The following is a 26,619-nucleotide window of genomic DNA, read 5'->3' as shown; positions in this document are numbered from 1 at the left end:
TATTTTAGTTGTAATTCCAGTTTGGTCCCGAGAGCATGTCTGAGTAGCATCAACTTATTCTGCTGCCATTTTAAATCTACTGGTATATTACTACTGATAACAATTGCTAACAGTTATTGAGTGCCTGTATTGTTAGATTTAATTCATTCAGAAAAGAGCATTGTGAATACCAGGTGTAGCTCATGGTCAGTCAGAGGAAACAAGGAAAGTAATCTTGACATGGAGGCAATAACTTTGATTACCTGTAAAGATATAAAAATGTGACTAACACTAATAGTCTTGAGGCAACATGGAACAGCATCCAAATAGGTAGGGAACATTTATCTCTCAATATGATCAAATCCTGGGCTAGTATGATAACAGGTTAGCTTCAAAGATTCTGTACTATACCAGAATGAGTCTGAATTACAAGTTCAACATTCTTTCCCCTCTAGTGCCAATTTAAGGTTAAAGCAGACCCAAAAAACCAACACCCTCTAGGTCTGAGTAGAAATACAGGGACAAAAGTGTACAGTTGTGAGTACACAAAACAAAATGTATTCTTATATTATTATTGTATTATTTTTCCATACGAACTACTATAAACCTAATTTCCCCTAACTCTGTAGATTAGCTTCTTGAACATCCAAATCCTTAATGAAATATTCCCAGATCAATCTGTTGAGAATAAGACTTCCCAAATCACACCTAGTCTAAGGCCATTCTTACCCTGAGCACTCAACATCATCTTAAAATATAACAGGACCCCAGTTGCATTGGTATGAGTACTTTATTCGTTTTACATTTCATTTCCTGCTTATAACTTATTAGCATGATCTTTTTCTGTATTATTGACATCTTGGATCAATTATCCTGGAAAGTACATAATAGTATCGAGCAGTGGCATATCTAATTACAACTTATATACTTTAATAATGATATACGTAACCCTAGGAGATGAGTACCACTATATATGCACAAAATTAGGATCAAGAAGGTCTTGAATATAGTACAATATCATTCTGCTTAGAATTTTGTGGGGACAGGGGTAATAGTGGCTCTTCATCAACCTGATACTCTAGCCCAAGGACATCTAGCTATCATCTGACAAAAACCAGCGTTCAGACTAAACAGGTTAAGGTCATTTTCAAGCTCCTATCCCTGAAAGTGGATAATAATGCATTTCTCAAGTTTATGTGCCCTGTCCTCAATCAAAATATCCTCCTTTCCTGTTTCCTCTACTAAACATCTCCAGTTAACTTCACAGGAATTAAACTTCATTAGCCTGAAACAAATAGAAATAATGGTCATTGAACTTAAAACAATACCTAAGAATCAGAAACAAAAAGCAATTATTCTTAAAGTATGTCTTCTTAGGGTGCCACACTTCTTTAGTCATTATTTCCAATATCCCTTTTTATTCTTAATTATATCTATTTGTATCTATAAATCAAAATCTGAATTCAGGTAGCATGAATTAGCATCTTTTAAGCAGCTCCTCTTTTTATTCTCAACTCTAGAACCAATAAAATCTCTTTGACCTTGCAGTGTCTCTAGAAATGTTTCTTCAATTTAAAAAATTAAACATTTGAACCATGCTTCTGATAAGTGATGAATATATTGAGCAACTGTAACATTGTTCCATTCTACCTAAGAGGCAGCCTTAGAGATCAGTATTCATAAAAATGGGGGGGGGGGGGAGCAATCTAAAGGCCAGGAACATAATTGCAGCTCCAGATTGTATGGTAAATGGGATCATGGGCCCCTTCCTATACTCCAGCTCTCCCTCCCACCCTATGGGAAATATAGTGAAGGCCATCTGTAAGCAGATTGTGAGACCTTGGGAACCTAGCTAGCAACTGAGTCTAAGAAAGACCAAAGAGAAACTGAATCTAGATATGAGCCTGGATTGTAAACAGCTCGTGTTTTAATCTCACAGAGCTTGCACAGAGACCTGTCACCCTTCCCCTGCACACCCTGTTTTTCTGTTTTCTGTACTCTATAAAACCTTATGTTGGGAAAGTCTGGGAGGCAGCAAAATAGCATCAGCTGGTCATTCCAGTGCAGCCTGTCCACAGATTGTGTGGGACTTAGCAGGACAACTTCACTGGAGGTAGCTGAGACAGTGGTAAATTTCACCAATTGGCTGCCACTGGTGCGCACATAAATTCTAATAAACCCATGTCTGTCATAGTCATGGTAGCTCAGCAATTTGCATAGCAGAGATCTTGTTACTTATGCCATGGGAACCAAACAACGGTTGTATGAGTTTCTGATCATATGAACATGCTTAGAAAAAGGCCACCGAAACCTGTTTGGCTCAGTGGATAGAGCATGGGCCTGTGGACTGAAAGGTCCCAGGTTCAATTCCGGTCAAGGGCATGTACCTTGGTTGCGGGCACATCCCCAGTAGAGGGTGTGCAAGAGGCAGCTGATCGATGATTCTCTCTCATCGATGTTTCTAACTCTCTATCCTCTCTGTAAAAAATCAATAAAAAATATATTAAAAAAAAGAAAAAAAAGAAAAAGGCCTTCATAAGTGCCAGTTGAGGAATCCTGTCCCAAATATTCAAAAACATTTTCCTGCACTAAAACAAATCATCAGAGACCTGGGTGCCTGGACCACATATTTTGGTGTCATTATAGAAGTATCCTTACTAGAATGAGTTGAGGTGTTGGTCATCAGCTAACATTTAGGTCCATTACAAGATACATACCTTTGATTTACTGAAAAGACAGGATTTCTTCTTTATGAGAATGCAAATAAGTTTCTTTTAGGTTTCACTGCCAGAAAAATGTTCTTCACCACCTTTTAGAGGTGGACACTGTAATTACTGTAACTGATCACATTACCTTCTCTATGTAGCCTGTCAGGATTCTCAGAGCTGATTCATGGCCCAGGTGTACAGAGCATCTTAGAATATAACCTCATTTTAGGTACTAATTTCACTCAGAAATGTTCTGATTTACTTTTATAGTGTACTGCGTGTTTCTTCATAAATCCTTTTTGGAATATGGTAGGATTGAAAAAATAATCATTTGCGAGGGAGGGGGAGAGAAGGCTATTAGTACTTCTACCCATACTTAGCTAAAATGCTTCCCTGAAATAGAAAATGGCACTATACCATGAACTAGTGACTTTCCAATAAATTGCAAATCACTTGTATCATTTGACAAGGCAGGATGTTCTAATTTCTGTCCCTATAAGACAAGGTAGGAATGGACAACTGGTTTCCAACTTCTTGCCAACTCAAGACAGGTTCAGGGTTAGTTATAAACATTAGAATTCTTTGTAACAAGACCCAGAAAACCAAACTCACTACCTTAGGTCTTTTTGAGAATCCAATGAAAAGTTATATACCCAGAAAAATGCACATAAAGGTTCAAAGATTAGAGGAGGATTAAGGAGAGTTCCTGCTCACATTATTTAGTAATAAAATAATAATACTATGAAAACTGCCTCATATAGTCCTGCTTTTCATATAGTCACTCCACATGATCACTCTGTGTATAAAGAAGTAAAGCTCTGCCTCATCCAACCTCCTTATCCAGTTTTATTTTTCCTCAGAGGACCTCCTTTCACCTAACATTAAATATTTGTTGTTTGCCTCCCTTGACTAGAAGTTCCATAAGGGCAGGGACTTGGTTTTTCTTCTGGCTACATATGTGGTACATAAGAGGCACTCAGATATGTTATGTAAATCTTGCATAGGATTCTCTATAACAGGTTTTAGTAAATAAAATTTTGCTAGAACTCAGTCATTCTCACTCACATATCATCTATGCCTGCTTTCATGCTATAATGGCAGAGATGAGGGACTGCAACAGGATCCACTTAGTATGCAAAGCCTCAAACATTTCCAATCTGTCCCTTTACAGAAAGTTTGCTGACCACCAGTAGCATTCATTTGGCCCTCATTTCTCAAGAAAATTCCTTTGTACCTAGAACAGAGTAGATGCTTAAAAATAGCTTATCACTACACATACAGGTTTGCTACTTCCAACATAAATGATTTTTGTAGTTAAAATCAAAATTTGTATTTTCCATCCTCAATGCATTTCTAGCAAGACCACAAGCAAAGATTACGTGTTTAATACAATAATTTGGGGAATAGGAAGAAGATATACAATGCTTAATAGCAAAATTTCTCTTTCAAACTTACAGTCGTGTAATCTTTAAAATGTGAATTCAACAACTGGCAAGCTCTTCCCTGATATATTTCAGACAAAATGATTTGAGGTAAACCATAGTTATTTTGTCAATGTCAAAATAATTCTAAGATGTATCATATCTTTTATGCCAGGGACATTATGGGTGTTCAAGTCATTGAATGGATCTTTCTCCCATAAATAATTATTGTGGTCATTAAAGTTTGCAAATTACAATTACCTGAAAGGGAGCATCAAGATTTACATCCTTTGCCAATTCTAGAATATATTCAGCACTTTCAATCCTTTTTAAAATTATATGTTGTCATTCTAAAAAAAACAAATTTAACTTGAATGGACATCATTGGTTCCAGGGAACTGAAGAGTAAATGGTATTCTTGGCATAATTTCGCCACATGCAGAGGTGAGCAAATAGAATTTTTTTCTTATCACAGAATGAGATTTCATTCAAAAACATTATAGTACAGACTAAGACAGGGGGAGAAGAGAAAAGGCTAGGAAACTTACTCAATTATCTCTGCTGTTATTTTGAATAAGTAACAATACACACAATGATACACAATCATTTGAGAAAACTATCATTTATTTAGAAAAAAGGTTACACTGGTAGAATTGGGTAGATTAAAATTGTTTCTGTTAAAAATGTCACTGAAACTTTTCCAGATGAAAGTTCAGCAATACAAAGCTCCTCTAATGGTAGAATTAGAACACAACTAACTTTTGATACCCACTCCCCACTGCAGATTTGTCTAGCATAATTACAAGAAAAAAAACAGCAAGGGACAAGTGAATGCTGGTAACTTTTTCTTTTTTAAACAGGTTTTAATGTTGTACATGTACTATATAAAGTGATCCCTAAATATTGCATTAGACACTGCTCCTACTTTGTTTTTAGTGACTAATACTAAAAACAGCCCAAATAATAAATTAAAATTAGTTTTAAAATGAGGTAAATTCAAAATGGTTCAATAATTGTTTATTTTCAGTTTCAAACAATAAAAAGGAAACATTTCAGATTTTTTTAAAAAACTAAACCTAAAGTGAAATTCTATACACATGAAACCTCACTTGCTTCTTGGGAACTATTGCAGCACATTGTGCTAAAAATATGGAATAGTTAACACTTTCAGCCATTTACTGAAAATAAATACGTAGAAACTAAGCAACAAGTTAAATACAGTAATGTACAACTCAACAATTTAAATTTTTCAGCATGGAGCAATAAAGCAGATAAATTAATAATTTAAGAAGATGCAACTGGGCCCTCTTCATTTGTGATTCTTGGCAATCTACTCAGGAAACTAAATTTCTGGTCACTGCTGAACCATTCCATTCCAATCTCATCTGAAAGAAACAAAGTGATTACATTGATAGGTAAAAGAAAGAAGAAAAAAAGGAATGGAGAAGGAGGGAAGGATGACAGGAGGGAGAGGTGGAGAACGAGGAGGAGGAGAGGGAGGGAGGGGAGTATGATAGGTGGAAGAAGATGGAAGAGGAGGGAAGAAGGATGGAAGAAAGCAAAGAGGGAGGGAGGGAAAGGAGGGAGAAAGAGAGTTTAGCTTAACAAAGAAGAAAAATCATTGAGTTCCATCAACAACAAAGGTTTGAGTTAAGTCCCTAGATAAGGATAAAATTCTGTATTTCTTATTGCCCACTCTCAGAAATCAGTCAAGATAGGCAGACTATGATGATTTCAAAATAAAACAACACTGAATGTTTTATCTGTGAAAGAGGGACAAGTGGGCAAAGGGGGAAGGAAAAAATGAAATAGAAACATGTAAAACATTCTTCAGCGACAAGCAATAGCTTATCAAAAGTAAACAGAACACATAGCAACAAAAAGGAACCAATTTTACATGATCAACCAAAAAAGAAAAAAAATGACATCACATTTTTCACAAGGGCATGATTTTAATAGTGACTTATATTAAGATGCAATGTCTGCTAAATTATAAAAATTGCTTTAAAAATATATTGACTTAATTATACTTATTTCCTTTCCTTTATGTATTGACATTTTTCAAATACTGCATACTGAAATAAATTCAAAACATAATCATTACAACATGTGGCAAATAACTTATCTGCCTAACATTTTTTCTCATTTATTTTTAAACTAATGCTTAACGCATTAAACTTTATTGATGAAAATACTACATTCACATATTTCATAAAACCAGAGCTAGGAGAGCCTTAAAAAATAATCACACTTGCATGAAATGCTGACAAATAATTTACATATCATTTCTATACAGCATTCTGTTCACACTGTGTATAATCTTGATATCATAATTATAACTGTGGATACACTAATGTTGAACTTACAATTTTAATACTTAAAAATCATTGTTCCTATCTAGAACTGAAGGATGGATAAACAAAATATGGTACACATTCATACAACGGAATATTATTCAGTTATTTTAAAAAATGAAGTTCTGATACATGCTATATTATCACGGATGAACCTTGAAATTATGACTTTTATGTGAAAGAAGCCAGACACAAAAGGTCACATGTTGCATAATTCCATTTTTATAAAATGTCCAAAACAGGCAACTCTATAGAGATAGAAAGTATATTAATCATTTCCAGGAGCTGGGGGAAGGGAGAATTGGGAGCAACTGCTAACAGGTGTGGGTTGATGGAAATATTCTGGAATTAGTGGTAATGGTTGTACAGCATAGTGAATAGTAAAAACCATTTTAAAATGGCAAGTTTTATTTCATTTTTTTTAAATAGCAAAAAAGTTAATGTTTCAATCAAGAGTATCATGATGGCCATAACTAGAAAAAGAAATGGATTCTCAGTCATGAAGATGTCAGTCACAACAGGATTATTACCGAGCAAGGGACATATTTAAGGGTTAAAAGATAAAACTGCTATTGCTGTTAAAAATGTAAAGATGATCTTTTCCACTTGTAAAGATGAAATTAAAATTTTTACAAGAGGCCAAAATCCTCAAGCAATACAATTATACCAATATTTTCAAATTATAGGAGTTCGCACACAAATGCAGTCTATCTACATCATTAAGAAACTGGTTCCAGGAGGCGATTTCCTCTCCTTTCTGAGAAAGAAGGATGAACTAACAAAACAGTAGTGAAATTTTCATTAGATGCTGCTTCTGGATGGTGAATTTCGAGTAAAAATTGTATACACAGGGACCTTGCTGCAAGGAACTGTCTGGAGGTGAAAATAATGTTCTGAAAATCAGTGACTTTGGAATGTCTCGTCAAGAGGATGGTGGTGTGTATTCATCTTCTGACTTAAAGCAGATTCCCATTAAATGGACAGCACCAGAAGCTCTTAATTATGGGAGATATCGTTCTGAGAGTGACGCATGGAGCTTTGGCATCCTCCTCTAGGAGACCTTCAGCTTAGGGATCTGTCCATACCCTGGAATGACAAATCAGCAAGCACAAAAGCAAATGGAAAGAAGATACTGGGTGTCAGTCTCTCAGCAGTGTCCAGAGTGTATTTATAAAATAATGCTGAAATGTTGGGATTACAAACTTGAAAATCAACCCAAGTTTAGTCAACTTCCAAAAGAAAGCTGCCAACAAGAAGAAAGTCACATAGTGGTGAAACAGTGATAAACTCAGCCTTCCAGCAAAATAATATTTTCTTTTCACTAACAATGAGTTTATACCACAATACCTGGAACATTCTCAAAGGTTTTTTTTTAATTATCTATTTATTTTAAATATTGGCCACTTTTAACCATTGTTAAATAAGAAACCCCAGGCTCTAACTGCAATGGATTGCATGGATCTATCTTTTTTATACCTAGAACTGTTGCTGTTTCTCAAAGGATTTCTACTTCAGGCTCAGTTCAGAGTTGGCTGCCCTCCATCCTAGACACCTTTACTTTATTAGTGTCATAAGCTGCATTGGTGACACCATGTCCGCAGAACAGTCTAACAAAAAGTGGCCCTACACTCTGCTAAGACAAGATTACCTTTGTAAACATCACCTATTAAGAATTACCTGAACATCCTAGATTTTTTTTTTCTTTTTACATTCCAGAAATAGGCTCTGCTGAATTAGTAACATTGCCATTGGCCTATGTTCTACCATGTCCTACTCCTTTGTTAGGGCATCAGAAAACTGCATGAAATGGCCTCAAAGAGCATACTCTCAGGGTTGAAGCAGCTGATTTTAAATGATGTTATTTTACAGAGACCAATGACAGCAAGAAACAAGTTTGAAAAGTAGGGTGGTCTGGAGAAAAGAGCAGCTAAACTGGTGATCAAAGTAGAGAAGAAAACAAGTAAAAATTCAGTCTCCTTATTGGAGGTGTGCTTTTATAGACACACTATCTAATTTTATGATCAAAGTCACCAAGAAGGTCTTAAGAAAAGTCTTAATTGTTCATAGATTCCTCATTAAAAAGCCCTCTTGGTGGCAAAATTTGCTTTAGAGAAAATATATGTCCACCAAATTAATAGATTATTTTTAGTTAAGTATCTTCACCTCAAAGAAGGCATCCCAGAATTTAGTTCCCTTCATTTTCACCAGTGACTGAAGCTGTCAGGATTTGATGATACTAGCTCTCGAGTGCTTTTTCTTTCTCTCCCTCTCCCTCAGTACCCCTCTCCCCTCCAAGTAAAAAGGCATATATGGATGAAATTGACAACTAAAAAGTCAAATGAATACGTATGAGGAAGAAAGAAGTTTCAGGGACAGTCATCCACTATACTCCTTTCACTTACCACTATATTGCTACCTAGGATGTTTCATGTGAATAAAATGTTAACTCAGAGTTAAAACTGGGAATTTGTTTATCTAAATCTTAGCGTACCCAGGGATAACTCTCAGGAAAATGTATGTATTGGGGATAGTCACACTCAGGGGTAAATGTGGTATGAGAGCCTTTTGTAAGTGTTCATGTCTATGTCCAGATAAAAACAGCACACACCTTAGTGAATATTTGGTCTACCTTAAGTGGAAGAAAGAAATAGAAAATTCCTCCTGTTTTCTCCAACTTTTCAGTGGCCATGAATATCAGTGCAAAGAATTCATACCAAGTACTTTTAAAAGTATAAAGAATGATAATGAAGAGAAAAATGGTTTGTGTATATCATTTCAATCTCCTACCAAACTTTTGTACACATCCAATGATTCTACATACAGACCCAAATGAAAGCACAATAAACCTGCCCTCAAAAATATATTGCAGCATACAAAGTAACTTCTTTTTAAACAATATATTATCAAATGCTGTAAATAAACAGAACATTTTTTTGAGAGAGAAAAAAAAAGTCAATGCTGTTTCTCATCAATCCCAAAGAGATAGACTTAATAATTCTGTACATAGCTCTCCATGTGAAGTTAACTGAGTTGATGAAACCTAACAGGTAATAAATAAAAATACTTGGTTGTCTGATTATAAGAAAGGAATGAAGTTACTGCCTTTAACAAGATCACAATCTAAGTTCAGAGACATGTAACATACTCATATATAAATAAGAATCAGTGACTAGCACTCTGTAAGAAAGCCCACACACACATAAGCAATGGGAAACTACTAAGAAACTTAACTGGACACACTCTAACACATTCCCAGCATCTAGGACTACGCTTTGACATGGCAACACAGTCCTAAAATAAAGCAATCTTTGAGCACTTCAGTCGAAATAAGGCTCATAATAATAATTATAAAATCAATTGTTTATAGGCATTAGTATATAATGGAAACAAATGAAGTGAGTTGGGTAGGGACTGATTGAAGTAAAATAATTTTTTTTAAAAAAAAACCACCATTCTCTATATAAGGGGTGGGGGGTGGAGGGCGCACCTATGCAGGTCTAGCTGATTGCTACCATTCAAAAATCAGAACACAACATTGCCAGATGTCCCAATTTTTCAAGAGAAATTGAAATTTTGATTTGTCAATTCTTCTGATTTTTAAAGAACACTTTTTAAAATTGTTAAATATTGTGTGACTCCAAAAGGTACATCTAATGAGCCACGTTCTGCCCAAGGGCTGAGAATTTACAACTGTGGGGTTTAGAGCATAACAGAATTGATTATGTTACACATATGAGACTGGAGCTGAGAGAAAGACCTGCAAAATATATTAGGCCTTATTGGAGTGGAGGATTAGAATAGGAATGTAGTATATTACAAATACAGATGGAGAGGATAGAGTTAACTGCTAATATTCTTTGAAATCAAGAATAAAGTCCAAGATTGAGCCTCTCAAAATCTGGGAGAAAGTCTCAGTTTAGTATAGCATCTGGTTCTAAAAGGACTCTCAATGATTTAACTGAGCTCAACATTCATTAATTGAGGACCACATGTATCACATTCAAACTGAGAAGCTAACTCAAACTTTTTAAAGTGGGGGCCAGATCACGGTCCCTCAGAGAGCTGGAGGGCCGGACTATATGAACTACTAATTCCTACTGTAACACCTCGGCTGCGCTCACTGCCCAAAAAACCTGGGGGGCCGGATCAGACTCCTCTGAGGGCCGCATGTGGCCCACGGGCCGTAGTTTGAAGACGCCTGAGCTAAAGGATGGTTCTAAAAAGAAAAAATTTAATTGGCAGGAAACTAAAGGAAGGTTAAAGGCAAAGCAGCTAGTAGGGTTCAAGGAACTAAATCAAGGAGAGATAAGGAATTTGGTAAAAGGCGAAAGATTTATGCGACCTGAAGAGAAACCAGAGCATGAGAGAGAAGGAATTTGGACAAAGACTTTAGCAATAGCAAGTGAGAAAAGATAGAGAACAAGCAGGAAGACGGGTGCAAGTTAAACTTAAGAGACAGAAAAAGAAGTTGAAAGACTTTGAAAGGAATTTAACCTGGGTCACATTTATATATTGTATTTCTTAACTCTAATGCAATCATTTTAATGATTCTGAAATCAGGATAATATTTATCATAAATGTCCTTTCTCTATTCACTCTTCTAAAAAAAAAAAAAACAGGTATAGAAACCAATGATTCTTAAAATTAATGACATCTTTGAATCACAGAAATGTGAGACATGTGGCAGCTCTTCTTACTGTAGAATGTAAAACAAAATTAAAAACAGTAGGAAGCAGTAGATTTGAGGTAGCCTAACAGTAAATGGTGCAAAATGATATTATGAGACCTCTAAAGGTAAAGACAGAACAATGGAAAGACCTAACCAACCCTAGAATGTATCCCATTAGGAGGCAGCTGGCAAAAGGAAATATCAACCTCACAAAATTAAGATTACCCAAGAAGAAAGTAAAGTACATAATTGTCAGCAAGAAATTGAACAGAATGACCATCATGCTAAATGAACCTTAAAAGGGTATCTGAATTGAGAGGCTCTGCTACAAGACCACCAACCTAACACCTAACACCTCAGTTAGTCTTTTCCTGCCTTTGGTCCTGAGAGATTATATAGAGAGGTAAAGTACAAAGAATAATATTTAGGCACTGAGTAAAGAGAGATGGGTAAAACATAGTGAAAGTTGTTAGTTATAGTTAGCCCATTCCTAACGAAGATATAAGAGGTAGGATTTTGGGGTTTCTTTAATAAGAAGACTGTATAAAAGGAGAAGTAAAAAGCAAAACGCCAAACTGAAAGAAAGTCTAAGCCCGGCTGGTGTGGCTCAGTGGTTGAGTATCGACCCAAGAAACAGAGGCCATGGTTCAATTCCCAGTCAGGGTTCATGCCTAGGTTGTGGGCTGGATCCCCAGTAGAGGGCCTGCAGGAGGCAGCTGATAGATGATTATCTGTCATCATTGATGTTTCTATCTCTCTCTCCCTCTTCCTCTCCCTTCCTCTCTGAAATCAATAAAAACATATGAAAATTAAATAAAAGAAAGGTTAAGGTGAAGAATAAAAAAAGAATAAGAGTTTATAGTTCACTAGAGAAGACAGCTAGTTGTTGAGGTGGAGATGAATAAAACTGAAGAATGGGCAAATAATATTACTTTTATGATATTTCTAACTTAAAAACTTACTACTAAATTCTAAATGCTCTCTCATAATTCTCATTTTAGCCTACTCTACTATTTAGATAACAAGCACAGATAACGAACCAGAAAAAGCACACCATTAGTCAGAAGGTTGCCTATCTGGAACATCAAAACCCTGCTTTGCAGCCAAAATAACAATAATATATATATATATATATATATATATATATATATATATATATATATATGTATATATATACCCTATAGCTCATACCCCAATATAGAACAGGCTCTTAGACATTTCTCACTCTCAAAACAACTGTACAGAGTCTTAGTTTTCTATATAGTTTTATTTTTTAAAAAACAGAAGCAGTAAATAATATTTGGGAGAGGGTACAGACAGCAAGCATATTTGATATCATTAAGAAGTGACAGCTAATATGGAAGCAGGAAAATGGACTATAAAAAGAGTCAAAAACTTCAAATACAGTCATATCAAACCATAAATGTAGAGGGTAACCATCCTACATACCTCAAGAACCCTAAGGCATCACCAAACAATAACTATTTAGATGATGACCTGAGTGAGTACTCAAAAAAAACTCTATATTAGGGTGAACACTCTGACCACAAAGCAGTGGACTATTGTCCACATACAATTTACTGAAGATGGTTAAAACACTTTTAAAATCTCTCATAAAGCATGAATACCTTGAAAACAAAGCTGCGGCTTTTAAATTCCAGAACTAAAAGCACAGACCAGATTTTTCAGCTTTGCAAAACCTGGGCACTGGTAGAAAAAGAGGCACAAAAACTTAAAATAAAAATCTCTGAATAACATGTCTGCATGAACAGGCAAAAAGAACAGAGAACATGAAAGGGCAAGAAGACCTCTGTTTAAGTATTGGCTCTGCCAGCTAGAGTCTCTGTCACCCTCCTCAACTTAACTTTTTAGAGTCTCAATTTCTTCACCTGTAAAATGCAAATGCCACCACCACCTACGAGGCTATCGCACTTAAAAAAAAGGTAATTAATTATCCAGAGAAGATGGGAATAAGTGGTGAAAAGAAAGCCAGATGTTCTTAAATATATCTTGGTGTTTAAAAAAAAGCAGAGCTAATCAGCAAGCTTAAAATGAAAACAGCTTAAAAATAACTGTGAATTTTGTTTTGCATCTACCCTGTTTCCCCGAAAATAAGACAGTGTCTTATATTAATTTTAGCTCCCAAAGATGCGCTAGGTCTTATTTTCAGGGGATGTCTTATTTTTCCATGAAGAATACGGTACACATTTATTGTCAAATGAAAATAAAGGAAATTTATTACCTGTATACGGTACGGTAGTACGGTAGTTGTCAACACAAACCAGACAAACTGTGAATCCTACAGTATCAAGAATTTACTCATTTATTCAATGACAATCGTGTCATCATCTTCTGGAACATCATCATAATAATCCAATTCCTGAATTTCCTGGTGAATTTCTTGTGACTCCATTTCTTTCAGAATCAGGGGACCAAATCTCTCATGTTTAGCCTGAGGGGGGGGGGCTTATTTTTGGGGGGGTGCCTTATATTTCACTCAGAAGGAAACCTGTAAGTAGGTCTTATTTTCGGAGGATGTCTTATTTTCGGGGAAACACGGTATACCCAAAGACCTAGTCATTATATTTAGATGAAAAATTCTAGTTGTACTTTGCAAACTGGATCTAGTTTCTTCATCATTATCAGACCTCATTTTATAAAATTTCTCTTTAAATAAAAAGGAGGTGAGAGAACACTCACCTTGATGGAAAGTCTTCATTATCTGTGTTTGTCCGAGGACTTATGAGTAGATGACAAATTAAGGGGAAAACTAGGGAAAAAAGAATGGTGTCTCATCTTTTAGTACAATCCCTTAGCTTTCAGGCCTATTTGGCTCTAACCAGCTGGTAGCCTCAAACTCTACCAGCTCTGCTTGTCTGCTACATCATCTTGCCCTTCAATTCCCCATGCTCCCAGCCCAAGGGACTCTGTTCTTTTTCTTCCTCTCAATGATAATACAGCCAAAAGGACTCCAAATCCCTAGGTAGCATAAAACAACCTCAGTCAACAAAGACGTTTAAAAAATACATCAACTCTCCCACTTCTACATTTCTTATATTTGAGAGGATTAACTGGAGAGACCATTTAAAAGCTAAGAGGCTCTTAAGCATTTAGAGCACATACTACTACAAGGGTACAATTCTAAACATGAACAGTATCAAAGCTTTCCATTTCACTGATTAAAAGCATCAATAAGATGAAAAGGATATTGTTTCTTCTCTTCCTTTCCTCCTGAACTGTCCCGTTTCTCTTTCTTTTCTATCTTTTCTTTATCATGCCTGGACTCCTATAAGGAATGGTGGAATTAGTTGGGGAAGGGAAAACCAAATTAAAAAATCAGCTCAAAATCCCTTTGCAATCACCCACCAGTCATAAATGTTTCTTCAAAAACTTATTTAATATGACACCAAAAGCACAAGCAACAACAAAGAATTGGACTTCATCAAATAAACACTTTCATGCATCAAATTACACTATCAAGAAAGTGAAAAGACAATCTACCAAATGGGAGAAAGTATTTGCAAATCATAGATCTCTTAAAGTTCTAAGTATCAGACTATATACAGAATTCTTACAACTGAGCAACAAAAAGACAAATAATCCAATTAAAAATGGCCAAAGCATCTGAATAAATTTCTCCAAAGAGGATATACAAATGGCCAAAAAGCACATGAAAAGATACTCAACATCATTAGTCATTAAGGATGCAAAATCAAAACCACAATGAGATGCCACTTCACACCCACTAGGATGGCTATGTAATAAAAAATAAAATTTAAATTTTAAAAAAATGTTGAAAAGAATATAGAGAAATTGGCACCCTCATGCATTGCTGGTAGAAATACAAATTGTGCTGCCACTGTGCAAAACAGTTTGGTAGTTCCTCAAAACGTTAAACATAGCATACCATATAACCCAGAAATTCCACTCCTGGGTATATACACATGAGATTTTAAAACAGGTATTCAAACATATACGTCATAGCAGCACTATTCACAATAGCCAAAAGGTGGAAAACACCAAAGTCCAACAAATGGTCAACAAATGTGGTATATTCATACAATGAAATATTATTTAGCCATATAAAAGAAATGAAGTACTACTAATTCATGCTACACTATGGAAGAATCTCAAAAACATTATGCTAAGTGAAAGTCAGACACAAAAGGCCACTTTAATATATGATTCTATTTATATGAAATATCCAAAATTGGTAAATCCACAGACAGAAAGCAGATTAGTGTTTTGTTTTTGTAGGGGATAAAGGGAGGAGGAAATGGGGAATGCAGCTTAATGGGTATGAAGTTTCCCTTTGAGGTGATGAAAATGTTTTGGAACTAGACAGAGATGGTGATTGCACAACATTGTAAAGATACTAATTGCCACTGCTTGTTTATTTTAAAATGGCTAATTTTGTTATGTAAATTTTAACTCAATTTAAAAAAATATTTAAAAGGAGCTACCTTGCCTCTAAAGCATACTATCACCTTATAATTTTCTAAAACTGCTTTTGATAACTATAAATTTAACAACTATAAATATATAAAATAAAAATATTTTGAATATACAACCTAATAATGCTTTACACTTTAGTGATGACTTGCTTTCTTAATGACTGATGCATGAGATATAGTTTGAATATCACCCATTAATAAGTACCTAAGAGAAGGCACACTACACTTAATGTGAGAATCAAATACAAGTTGCAAACACATAAGGTTATTAGGAGAAAATGTAATAAAAATGTTTAGAATCACAAAGATCTTTTACTTTATGACACTGTAATGATCAGGGAGAATACATATAACCATATTTTAATCTCATGAATACAGATAAATTAAAAAGCACTGTTGGTAGAGAAAAAAGAAAACACAAAAAGAAAGGCTGAAACTCAATGAACAGAAATAAGTGGGAGTGGAATGGAGAGGAAAGGAATTTCAGAGGTAGACTAATTCTACCCTTCCAGTAATTTGAGACTGAATTGGTTTGAATTCCCTAGATAACCTGTCCTCCCCTTCTGTCCCATCTTTCCATCCCAAATAATTAACAAAAGACTATTTGACTATAAAAGAACCTCAATATTTGCTGCATTTTCAAAGGGTTAATTTTCTAAGTGAAATATATTGTTCCTTTGTTTTCCTAATTTACCTTTTTGCCACTGGAGGAGATTTTATCCATTTTTTCTGATTTAAATGAATCACCACCTTTTTCTTTGCCTGAAGATTTGGACTTATTTTTTTCCTTGTCTTTCTCATTTGGATAAGGAGACTCACATGGACTTTCACTTTTGTGTTTTGAAACTGCCACTAAAATTATAAAAGAGAATCATGAAAGCAGTTGCCAGTTCAGTTTGACAATTGTTTCAAAAGTATTGGTAAGTCTACTTACTTGTTCCATTTTCCTCTTTTCGCCTCTTGGTTAAGTCCGGTAGCACTTCACGGTCATTGTTTGAGTGATCCTAGAACCAAGAATTGTGAACTACATTGATCAAGAGTTTTTTCTTTTGTTTTGTTTTAAAGTATTACGTTTATGCAAGAAGGGCACAGCATTGTAGAATAGTTGTGATAGTTTCACATACTTGGTAAAATGACATGAAAGACAAGCAGAGTTGGGAGAGATTATTAGGCTGAAGATCCTTATTACTGTAGAAGATTCAAACACACTTTAGGATGAAAATATCAATTAAAACACTAAATAACAGATTGCCATGCAACAAACTAGTACTTTAAAAATAGGCAACATACTATTGTATATAATAATGAGCTTTCCAAACTAGTTTTAAAAAAATTACAAACCCTTTTCCGTTCCTTCCTGTCCTTTTCATCTTTTTTCTCTCTTTCTCTGGATCTTTCCCTTGACTTGTCCAAATCTTTCTTGTCCATTTCTCTCTCCTTACTCTTGGACAGTGGTGAAGGAGTATGATTAAGGTAGAGCTGTTAAATTAAGGCAACATTACTAAAGATTATAAGTTTTCTAGTATTGGTATTATTTGCTTGATTGTTTATTTAATGAAAGACAATTGGTAGTTAGACCTCAAGTCAAAACTGGTCAGCTGTCTGGATTATAAGAGGTAAAATAAAAGAGCATGGCACAAATTATGTAAAGATTTCAATTCTTGGGCTTATGAAATAACCAGTTCATTCCTCCCTTAACTGAGATTCATTAGTAGATTCACAAGCTACAGTTCTTTTTATAGCTCTATTGTGAAGATCTATAAGCACCATTACAAGAGTCCATATGTGAAAAATAGTGACTAGACTTTCTCTACTATAAAAAAAAATTAGAAACCTCTACAAAATCATGGAAATTTTAAATAGTTTTACCATCTACTGATAGGCAATCAATGACAGTAAGCAAAAGTATAAAATAAAGCCTAGCCATAATTAATAAGTCTTTGCTTCAGAGTATATCATGCATAGATTATCCTAAATTATTTTTACAAATGTAAAGGCTACATACTCTCCAATTCTGAAAGCACTCAGATTTCTATCTAATTATCATAACTGTGAATTTTGTCTTAATAGTTCTAAATAACTCAGCAAACTATATAGTCAGCTACAGATGATGAAAGACCTCAAGGACTGAAAAATGATAAACCGATGTTCTCCTCTGCTTATTCTTTCTCTGCCAAAAAGTCCATAGGCAATAAAACAACCAAAGATCAAGGATTTGCTAACTCTAGTAATTAAGAGATAACCTTACTTATGCAAGTTGTAAATATGGAAATCTACTATAAAAGAAATCATTAAGGAAGCAATCAAGGACCTGAACTTACAGCATTTATAACTGTGCTACAAGCTTATGTTTAAGACATTAAAAGTATTAGGCAGCAGAATACTGAATATAACTTGTTACATAACTACACAATTCTAGATATACCTTAGCAATGAAAAGAACAGTGAGTCAGAAGTCAAATATTGTTACAAAATGAAATCCTTTGATATTCAAAGGAATACATGAAAAAGACAAACATCACTTTGAGAATTAAAGAAACACATTTTTTTTTAACACCACCAAATATTTTCAATTCAGCTGGCTCAGAAATAGTGCCATAACAATACAGAAGTAGATTCTTTAAAATCTCAATGTTTAAAAGTTGGTGATCAATTGAAATACACAAAATGTTCATTATTAACAAAGAGCAAGAGAATGAAAAACAGTCATAAAAGTGTTTGTGCAAAATGTACTCTTGCTGGGTATAATGCGCTAAATGACACTTTAAGATTTTCTGTATACGAGTTGTATTCCTGTCTTAATATTACTCATGAAACTGACAAGACAATGGAAATAATATATTACTGCAATACTTGAAAAAAGATTTCTCTAAAGGAAGTATTGCTTAATTCTCCCAATAGAAACAAAAAGTTTTGTTACAAAAAAGCACTCATGTGCACACACATACACACGCGCACACATACACAAGAATGAAGTTTTTAATTGTGCCTAACTTGAATTCTGTATTGCTAGAAATTGAGAAACCTAGAAAATTTTAGTTTAGAAATGTATTCAATTATATTCCTTCTTTCTACCCTCTTATACTGCTGATCACAATACTCTTTTCCACAAAAAACAAAGTCTCTCATGGGATCAAATGCATATTCTTCAGCTTTTTCCGAACTCTTTGCAATCTTTACACAATTATATCTTACTAGGGAGAACCCACAGCATTCTATAGACTGTGGCTACTACGGCTCCCTAACACCCTGTCCTTCTCAATTTTCTTCACCAAAATGGCTGTTCACTTTTATCTTAATCTCTTAAAATGCTACTTAGCCTTCAAATTCAACTCAGAAGTCATTATCAGTTTGACTGTCCCTCCACTCTGCAACTCACTTTCTGGTGAACTCAGATTACTTCACATTAACCTTTTTGTGACAGGTATTCCCTGTTAAATTCATGTCATTTATTTTTTAGCATATATAGTTTCCAGTATGGTAAGGAACTAATGTATCTTTTCTGCTTTTACACACTTACTAGTGCCTGTACACACACAGTGAGTACTCAATAAATGTCTGCCAAATAAAATTAATGATTTGCTTAAGTTGATCTGCATGAAGCATTGTTGAATTTTTGTTTTTATTTGCTTTTTTTTTACATTAGGTTCGTTAAATTCAAAAAACAATTTGATTGATTTTCAAAATCTGTTTAAGAGAACAACGCTACATTTTTATTAAGGCTACAATATATAGCCAAAACCGGTTTGGCTCAGTGGTAGAGCGTCGGTCTGCGGACTGAAAGGTCCCAGGTTCGATTCAGGTCAAGGGCATGTACCTGAATTGCGGGCACATCCCCAGTAGGGGGTGTGCAAGAGGCAGCTGGTCAATGTTTCTCTCTCATCGACATTTCTAGCTCTCTATATCTCTCCCTTCCTCTCTGTAAAAAATCAATAAAATATATATTTTTTTAAAAGGCTACAATATATAAAGACAGCCTAATTTGCAGGCTTGATTATAAATACTTGTTTTAAGATGGTAATAGAAATTAAAAGTAGCATTCTCTTTTGAGGTGGTTATTGCTGCCCTCCTAAATTACACAGAACCCACGTTAAAGGATCATGCTTTTCACACATTCTTTATCAAATTAAACTATAGTAGGATTGCTAGGTAAAAATATAACTGACCAAAATTAAAACTATGGCAATTGGAAATTGGGGTAAAAGGTGAACTGACAAAATATTTGGATACCAAGCTAGATTTTTCTCTCTTTAATTAATCAAATAAAAATAGTAAGTAAGCCGAAACCGGTTTGGCTCAGTGGATAGAGCGTCGGCCTGCGGACTTAAGGGTCCCAGGTTCAATTCCGGTCAAGGGCATGTACTAGGTTGCAGGTACATCCCCAGTAGAGGGTGTGCAAGAGGCAGCTGATTGATGTTTCTCTCTCATCGATGTTTCTAACTCTCTATCCCTCTTTCTTCCTCTCTGTGAAAAATCAATAAAGTATATATTTTTTAAAATAGTAAGTAAAAGAAAATTTTAAAGTATCCCAGGGCATAACTCAAAGGTTAAACTAAAAAGGGAAACCATTTTATATATGCAAGTGACAAGACAGCATGAAAAAATACACACTTATTTTGAGTCCTCTAAAAAATAAAAGCTACCCCAGGAACAGTAAATATATACAGATCAAGTTTAGAGATCATTCTAAGCCCAGTAATTTTTGCCCTAAGACATATATATATATATATGCTATTAAAATTTCCTACACACATAAAAATGCAACATCAATTACTGTGCAGACAAGTAAACTTTGGATGCTTTACCAAAGTCCAAAAGCCTAAGAGTTCATTTCAAATATTTATTGAACACCAAATAATATTGCCAGGTACCATACTAAAGCACAAAAGATCTGAAAAGTGGCGTGAAACACATAATTTTTAGAAGTGTATTCTTTTGCCATTTTCAAAATTTTCTGGTTGTCTGTGTAAAACCTATGGAATTTTAAATGCCCCAAAAGTGACCATCTTTTTTTTTTTTTTTTTTTTAAGAGAAGTAGTAGTAACACTGACTTAAATCATTATAAGTTAAAAAAAAAAAAAAAACACAAGACAAACACGTTAAGGGAGTTAGGAAACCTGTCAACTACTGTTGAAACGGGTGCTAAGAAAAGGAACCATAATGTTTTTGCTTGCAATTTGCTTTCATTGTGGTAATAAGAACACCTGAGGAAACTTAACTGTAGTCCAAGTTTTGATACTGACAAGTTATATGCCACTGGGAAAGGACCAAGAACAACTTCAGTCTCTTAGTCAAAAATACACTAACACCTATCCTATCTACCTCATAGCACTGTAATGAGCACAAAATGAGATAACATATGTTTCTATCACATATGTTTATTTTCAAAAGGTTTTCACAAATGTAAAGAGCCATGATCTTCATCATTGATTAGAAAATCCAGTTAACTTCATATAACAGCAGGTTTCAAACTGCTTCAAAGTATGTTTCAGGAAATACTCACGAGGCAACATAAATTTAAAGTAGCCCACACAAGCCACTGATTATTAAGACTGACATACACAATCCCAAACTGGTTGTGAAAACCTAATATATTGCAATACATATTTAATGTAGCTAATGAAAAGTTTTACTTTAAAAGCATTCACAGTACAAGCTGATACTCTTGATTAATACATATATTCTAAAAACAATGCTACAATCTCAGGACACAGGCACAATGGCTAATCTAAACTGTTAAAAATTAATGCTTATTTGCCCAATATCCATAGACATTTCATTATAAAGCTACAGATCTAGAAGCAATTACTACTGTCAACTGGCTTTGTTTCAAAATTTCATTTTGTATTGGTCCACCAGTAAAGAATCATACTTAGCAGATATAGAAGAGGAGGCAAAGTAGAATATAAAAGTAGAGTACAAGTTTTATAATAATAAAGACAAAATAACATGAACAATGGACAATTCAACTACAATAATGAAATGAACTCTGTAATAAGATATACAAACTGCACATTATTTTTAGTAGCAGTACTACTCAAGAAAACAGAGTAATAGGCAAGAATTAATACTGACATGTAAACAGAACCATCAAGTTGAGTGTTCCCCCTTCAGGAAAATGATTAGTTTATATTGACCATATTTCTTGATATTATGCCGCAACTACCAAAAAGGTAGCTCAGCATAGGCAATATAAATAATTTTACGGATTGAGACGGGCTCAGTTTTTAGAATGGTTATGTGAATGCATCAAATTTATGTTTTGATCTTTCAGGTTGCCTAAAAAAGTCAGAAAACAACCTGACAGATTTGTTTTAAGAAATTATATAAACCTACTCCCCAAAACAAGCCAACAGTGTCTTCCCCAAACCTTAATTTCCAGATTTTGAAGAATAAAAGGGTAATGCATAATACAGCAAGCAAGGAGAGATTATAGAAATGTTGCCACATTACACACATTTTAGAACAATCTCATTAAAAGGGACCATTGTCATCCATTTTCAGTTTGTGATAGATATTTTTTAGTTATCCTAATAGATCACTGAATTTACTAGGGCAAGGGTAAAGAATTTTTTTGTATTACTTAGGCATGATGATTTTAAAAGACTCAAACCTTTGCTGAAGACTCCTTGAGTTCGATGAGACTGTCCTGTAGAAAATGAATGGAGATGACAGGTGAGCTGGCATAGTTCTCAGAACCCAGAAGAACTTTGGGAAGTATGGCTGTAACCTGGAAATAAACCAGCTACTTCTTGTGAGGATAAATCTCGTGATGTCATTAGTACATGAATATCAACAATAAAAAAATTAAAAAAAAGCAAAACCATGTAATGGAATTGTAATGTTTAAAAAAATTAAATAAATTAATATGTACTCAATGTAACAAATAAAACTCTCTGCTCAGAATTTAAAAATAAATAATGCCACATATTCCATTACACTGTAAGTTACAGGTAATGTTAAGAGGCTTAAAAAATCAAATTATTTTTTTCCTACACAAAAAGTTTAAAATAGTGGAGGGTCACTGTGGAAAAACAACACTATCATACATTTTCATAGTTTTTAATTGGGAGGTTTCCATTTTTACTTTACTGTGACTCAAACATAATATACACATTTCATATCCTAGCCAAAAAACTCAGTGGCATTATATTAACAAGAAAACAAAATGTATTTTATAAAAGACTGATTTTTTCTTTTGCAAAGTGCCTCTGATGGTGAATCTCATACCTCCCAGAACAAAACAAAACAAAACAAAAAAAAAGTAAAAAGAAAAAAGAGAAAAAAAAGAAAAAAGAAAATAAATTATGGTATTCCACCACAGTGCTCTTGATGAAGAATTAGTTAACTTACAGTTTTAAAGTTCAACGTATTGCAAATTCAAAGATTCCATGAAATTAGATGACTTTATAATTAAAATTAAATATCGAGCAAGGAATGGCTACCCTGAGTCTTCAAGAAGGCTACACCCACGATTTTGTGCTGCAGTTGAATGCCTGGGGTTTCTCTTTGCTTGGTGGTAGGATTGGATGCCACATCTGCTTTTATGGTAACGCAAGGTTCAACTTGTTGGGAACCCAATGGGTATAAACAAACCTCCAAGGGAAGATACAACAGAAGCTGCATGCTCACTGAATATACACTACAGGAGAACTGATCACCAAGGAGACTTTAAAATGGAACTCCTTTCAAGATTCCTTCTTAGAAGGCACACATCGGTATGATGCTCATCAAGAAGCTTGATGAATTCAGAGGTATCTTGTTTATCCTGTGTCATCCAGGAAGTCTTCAATGCTATATATTCTTCAATATTTATGCTGAAAAATAGGCTTCATTCTGCTGAAAAGATTCATTTGCTTGTAGCCACCATTGCACTCCAAAAAGACTGCTTAAAGCAGTGAGGCACTTCTGGGTAAAATTTCTCTTGCACTTTGAAATACTATAAAATTAGTGCTCAGTCCTTGAAGTTGTAACATTTTTTTGTTACAAAAATACTCAATAGAAAAAAAATATCAGTCCACCAATACGTAAAAAATTCATTTTCTAATGCAACATGAAACCTCCAGTGGCTCCAGTGAATACTTGGCATAAGACTTGAAGGAAGTCAGGACACGTATTCCAAACAGGTGAGCCTAATATGGACGCTGCCTTCCTCAGGCTATACTAACCTTTACTGTTGAGGAATGTGATGGAGAAGGATGGGTATCAATTTTGCGGCGTTTTAGTTCTGTTGGGGAAAAAAAAATAGTCACAGTAAGACATATTTCCACTTTTTTCAAACACCTCAAAATATGACCAACTTTTAAGGTCATCAAGTATTAGTTACCCCAGTAAAGTTTCTAGGTAACTTGCCAAAACAAGGAGACAATGCAAATATACGTAATAAAGACCAAAGGCAAACAAATATAAAGAAAAGCAAACTTGCCCCTTTCAGGCTCAGTAATATCTGATCGGGGAACAGGTGACTTCAAGGACCCAGAAACTGGCGTTTTTTCTCCTCCTTTTACGTTTTCCTTTGATTTCATTTCCTTTGCTATATCTCTTTCTCTGGATGGCTCCTTCTCTCTTTCCTTTTCTTGAGTCGATTTTGATTCTACGTTGGGAACAGTGGTCTTGAATTTCTCATCTTTAGCTTTGTCTTCCTTCTTGAATTTTTCTTTATCTTTGTCGGACTTAGGTGTTCTTTCCTTCGTCTCTCTGGCTTTTTCATCTTTATTTGGTCGCTCTTCCTTCGGTTTGTCTTTACCATCTTTACCAAGTACCCTGGCCTCTGGAGTAGTAGCTGGAGTCTTTTCTTTTTTCTCTTTTTCTTTCTCTTTCCCTTTTTCTTTGTCATTTTCTTTAACGGTTTTGCTGCTTAAGAATAAAAATGTACGATTTTTTAAGACAGTCATAAAATATATTTCATGTTTTTAATCATTAAGGGTTTCTTACTGACTTGTTCCTACCTGTTAGAGCCACTATTTCCATTGCTTGAATTCCCTTTTGGTGTGGCACTAGAAGCTTTATTAACAGCTTTCACACCACACTGAGATCTCTCCCTTGATTTATCTGAAATAAAGGTAAGATTTTATTTGACAATCCCCTAAATATAAGTAAACTACAATTTCATAGCAAAATGATTAGAGTTTAATTAGAAGAAACAAAGGATTGATTACTCCTTGACAGTTACATACTCTTGCCTGGGAAATAAAGAAGTAATTATAAGGCAGCATTTTACTTGGCATGTGAAACAAAACATTTCAGCTTGTTGAGACAAACCACATTATTTATAAATTTCTACAAATAAGCATACCATTCTCCTCAGCACCGCTTTCATCAGATTTAGATGCACTTCCTATGGACGATGAAGAAGACCCACCACCAGGCCCATTTTGTACACTGGCAACTGCATTCCTCGGAGGGGGGTCTTTGTGATGAAACTCATTTTCAGGTATCATGTATGACTTTCTACTTTTCAACTGCCCAGAGTAGCTGAAAGTCGCACAAAGTGTTTAAATATACAAATACAAATAAAAAAGTACAAACATGAGGTTTAAAAGAATAAAATTTCAATGAAAATTAATCCTTAAACTAAGATGCCTTTTTTTCACTATGAAGATCTGATAACCTAAATGATGATAAAGTTACATTTCCTCAAAACCAGTACATATTATATGACTTGTGAAACTATCATCCAGTATAGACCGGAAGCTGATAATCAGAAGTGACAACTCTCACCAGCCTGTGGGAACATGATCGCATAATCTCCCATAATCTCCTGAAGTAAAGCAGAAAATAAACTTCAACACTGTAAAACATTTTAAAGTCTTCAGAATCCTTCTGTTATCTAGTCTCATAAAAATCACATTAAAGTATAATTGTGTTACCCCATAGCCAATGCATATAGATCAGGCCTCTTCTCTTTTTCTTCTTGGAAGATTTTGTGTACTCTTCTTTCCAAAGCCTGACCCAGATTCAAAACTTTTGGGTACCAAGGAAGTATTTTTGTTAGCACAATCAAGATATTCCTGATGTGAGTATATTCGCCTGTTTCAAGGCAATGTACTGATGCCTAAAACAAACATTTTAAGATCATTATAAAAGTGTAACTATGAAGAAAGAAAAAAACACCTTTGAGAAATTTGAGAAATACATTTTTTTTTTTACCTTGGTTAGTTTGTAATGCCATTTATGTACAACATGCCGAAAATTTTCATAGTCTAATTGATCAGCTTTATTTCCGCCATCGAATCCAGTTGCCCGTAATATAGTAAGGAATCCTGGATAATTTCCACATTCCTAAGAGGCAAAAATAGGTTGCTACTTTAAAAGAAAAATCTGAAAAACAGCCCAGAGATGAAAGATGCTAACGACGTCTGACCACGCTAGCAGTCAGCAGCTGTGCATTGCTGCAGGTTGCCCAGAACCAAACCAGAGAGGGTTGGACCTGCATTGCCACCATCTGTCCATCATCCAGATATCATTGCTGACATGTATACATAAGGAACTATTTGACATTGAAACTGGGTATCAGAACTGTTGGACACTGAAATTGGGACTCAAATGTTCTTTGTTGTTATATGTTTATTTCTAGTCTGCAGTTGCAAGATTTTTCAAAGAAAAGAAATGGGGGGAAAACAGTTATAGAGATAAAGAACCATTAAACAGACTGTCAAACTATAGCGGGAAGGCAAGGGAAGTTGGTGGGGGGGGGCTGTAAGAGATCAACAGAAGGACTTGTATGCATGCATATAAATATAACCAATGGATACAAGACATGGCGGGGGGGGGGGGGTGAAGGCATATGAAGGGGGGGGAGGGGAGACTGCGGGGAGTTCAAGGGGGTAAAAAGGAGACATATGTACTACTATTTGTAATCCTTCAAACAATAAAAAAAATGGAAAAAAGAAAAAGAAAAATCTGTCCCTCAAAGTAGCAGAAAGTAGACTAGATTAATGATTCTAAGTGAAAACATAATGTGTTTTTGAATGCTAGGTAGTTTTCACAGAAAGGCTCAGTCTATCCCATACTAATTTGGAATGTTATCAGTTT

The 26,619-nt window shown here is 34.8% G+C and overlaps 1 protein-coding gene and 1 pseudogene across 11 annotated transcripts in view; one reads left to right on the top strand and one right to left on the bottom strand.

Moving 5' to 3' along the window:
* The first annotated feature begins 4,482 nt into the window (after positions 1 to 4,482).
* LOC118721963 lies at positions 4,483 to 7,745 on the top strand (annotated as a pseudogene).
* Positions 4,712 to 26,619, bottom strand: part of THOC2 (THO complex 2) — a 126,641-nt gene continuing 104,733 nt past the window's right edge. For 2 of the 11 annotated variants that reach the window (XM_036443234.2, XM_045583554.1), the window contains 13 exons: positions 25,735 to 25,866; positions 25,455 to 25,639; positions 24,881 to 25,059; positions 24,534 to 24,636; positions 24,011 to 24,441; positions 23,754 to 23,812; positions 22,199 to 22,315; positions 16,927 to 17,064; positions 16,520 to 16,589; positions 16,280 to 16,437; positions 14,341 to 14,417; positions 13,832 to 13,877; positions 6,041 to 7,548 (listed from right to left, as the gene is read on the bottom strand). In XM_036443234.2, the coding sequence (XP_036299127.1) occupies positions 13,850 to 13,877; positions 14,341 to 14,417; positions 16,280 to 16,437; positions 16,520 to 16,589; positions 16,927 to 17,064; positions 22,199 to 22,315; positions 23,754 to 23,812; positions 24,011 to 24,441; positions 24,534 to 24,636; positions 24,881 to 25,059; positions 25,455 to 25,639; positions 25,735 to 25,866 (1,677 nt within the window). In that variant the 3' untranslated portion in view covers positions 6,041 to 7,548; positions 13,832 to 13,849. The other 9 variants (XM_045583549.1, XM_045583552.1, XM_045583551.1 and 6 more) reach the window with 9 other exon arrangements.

This window comes from Pipistrellus kuhlii, unplaced genomic scaffold, assembly GCF_014108245.1.
Source record: "Pipistrellus kuhlii isolate mPipKuh1 unplaced genomic scaffold, mPipKuh1.p scaffold_m20_p_19, whole genome shotgun sequence".
Classification (NCBI taxonomy): Eukaryota; Metazoa; Chordata; class Mammalia; order Chiroptera; family Vespertilionidae; genus Pipistrellus; species Pipistrellus kuhlii.
The sequence above is the reverse complement of the archived record's forward strand: the minus strand, read 5'-3'. Positions and strand labels throughout refer to the sequence as shown.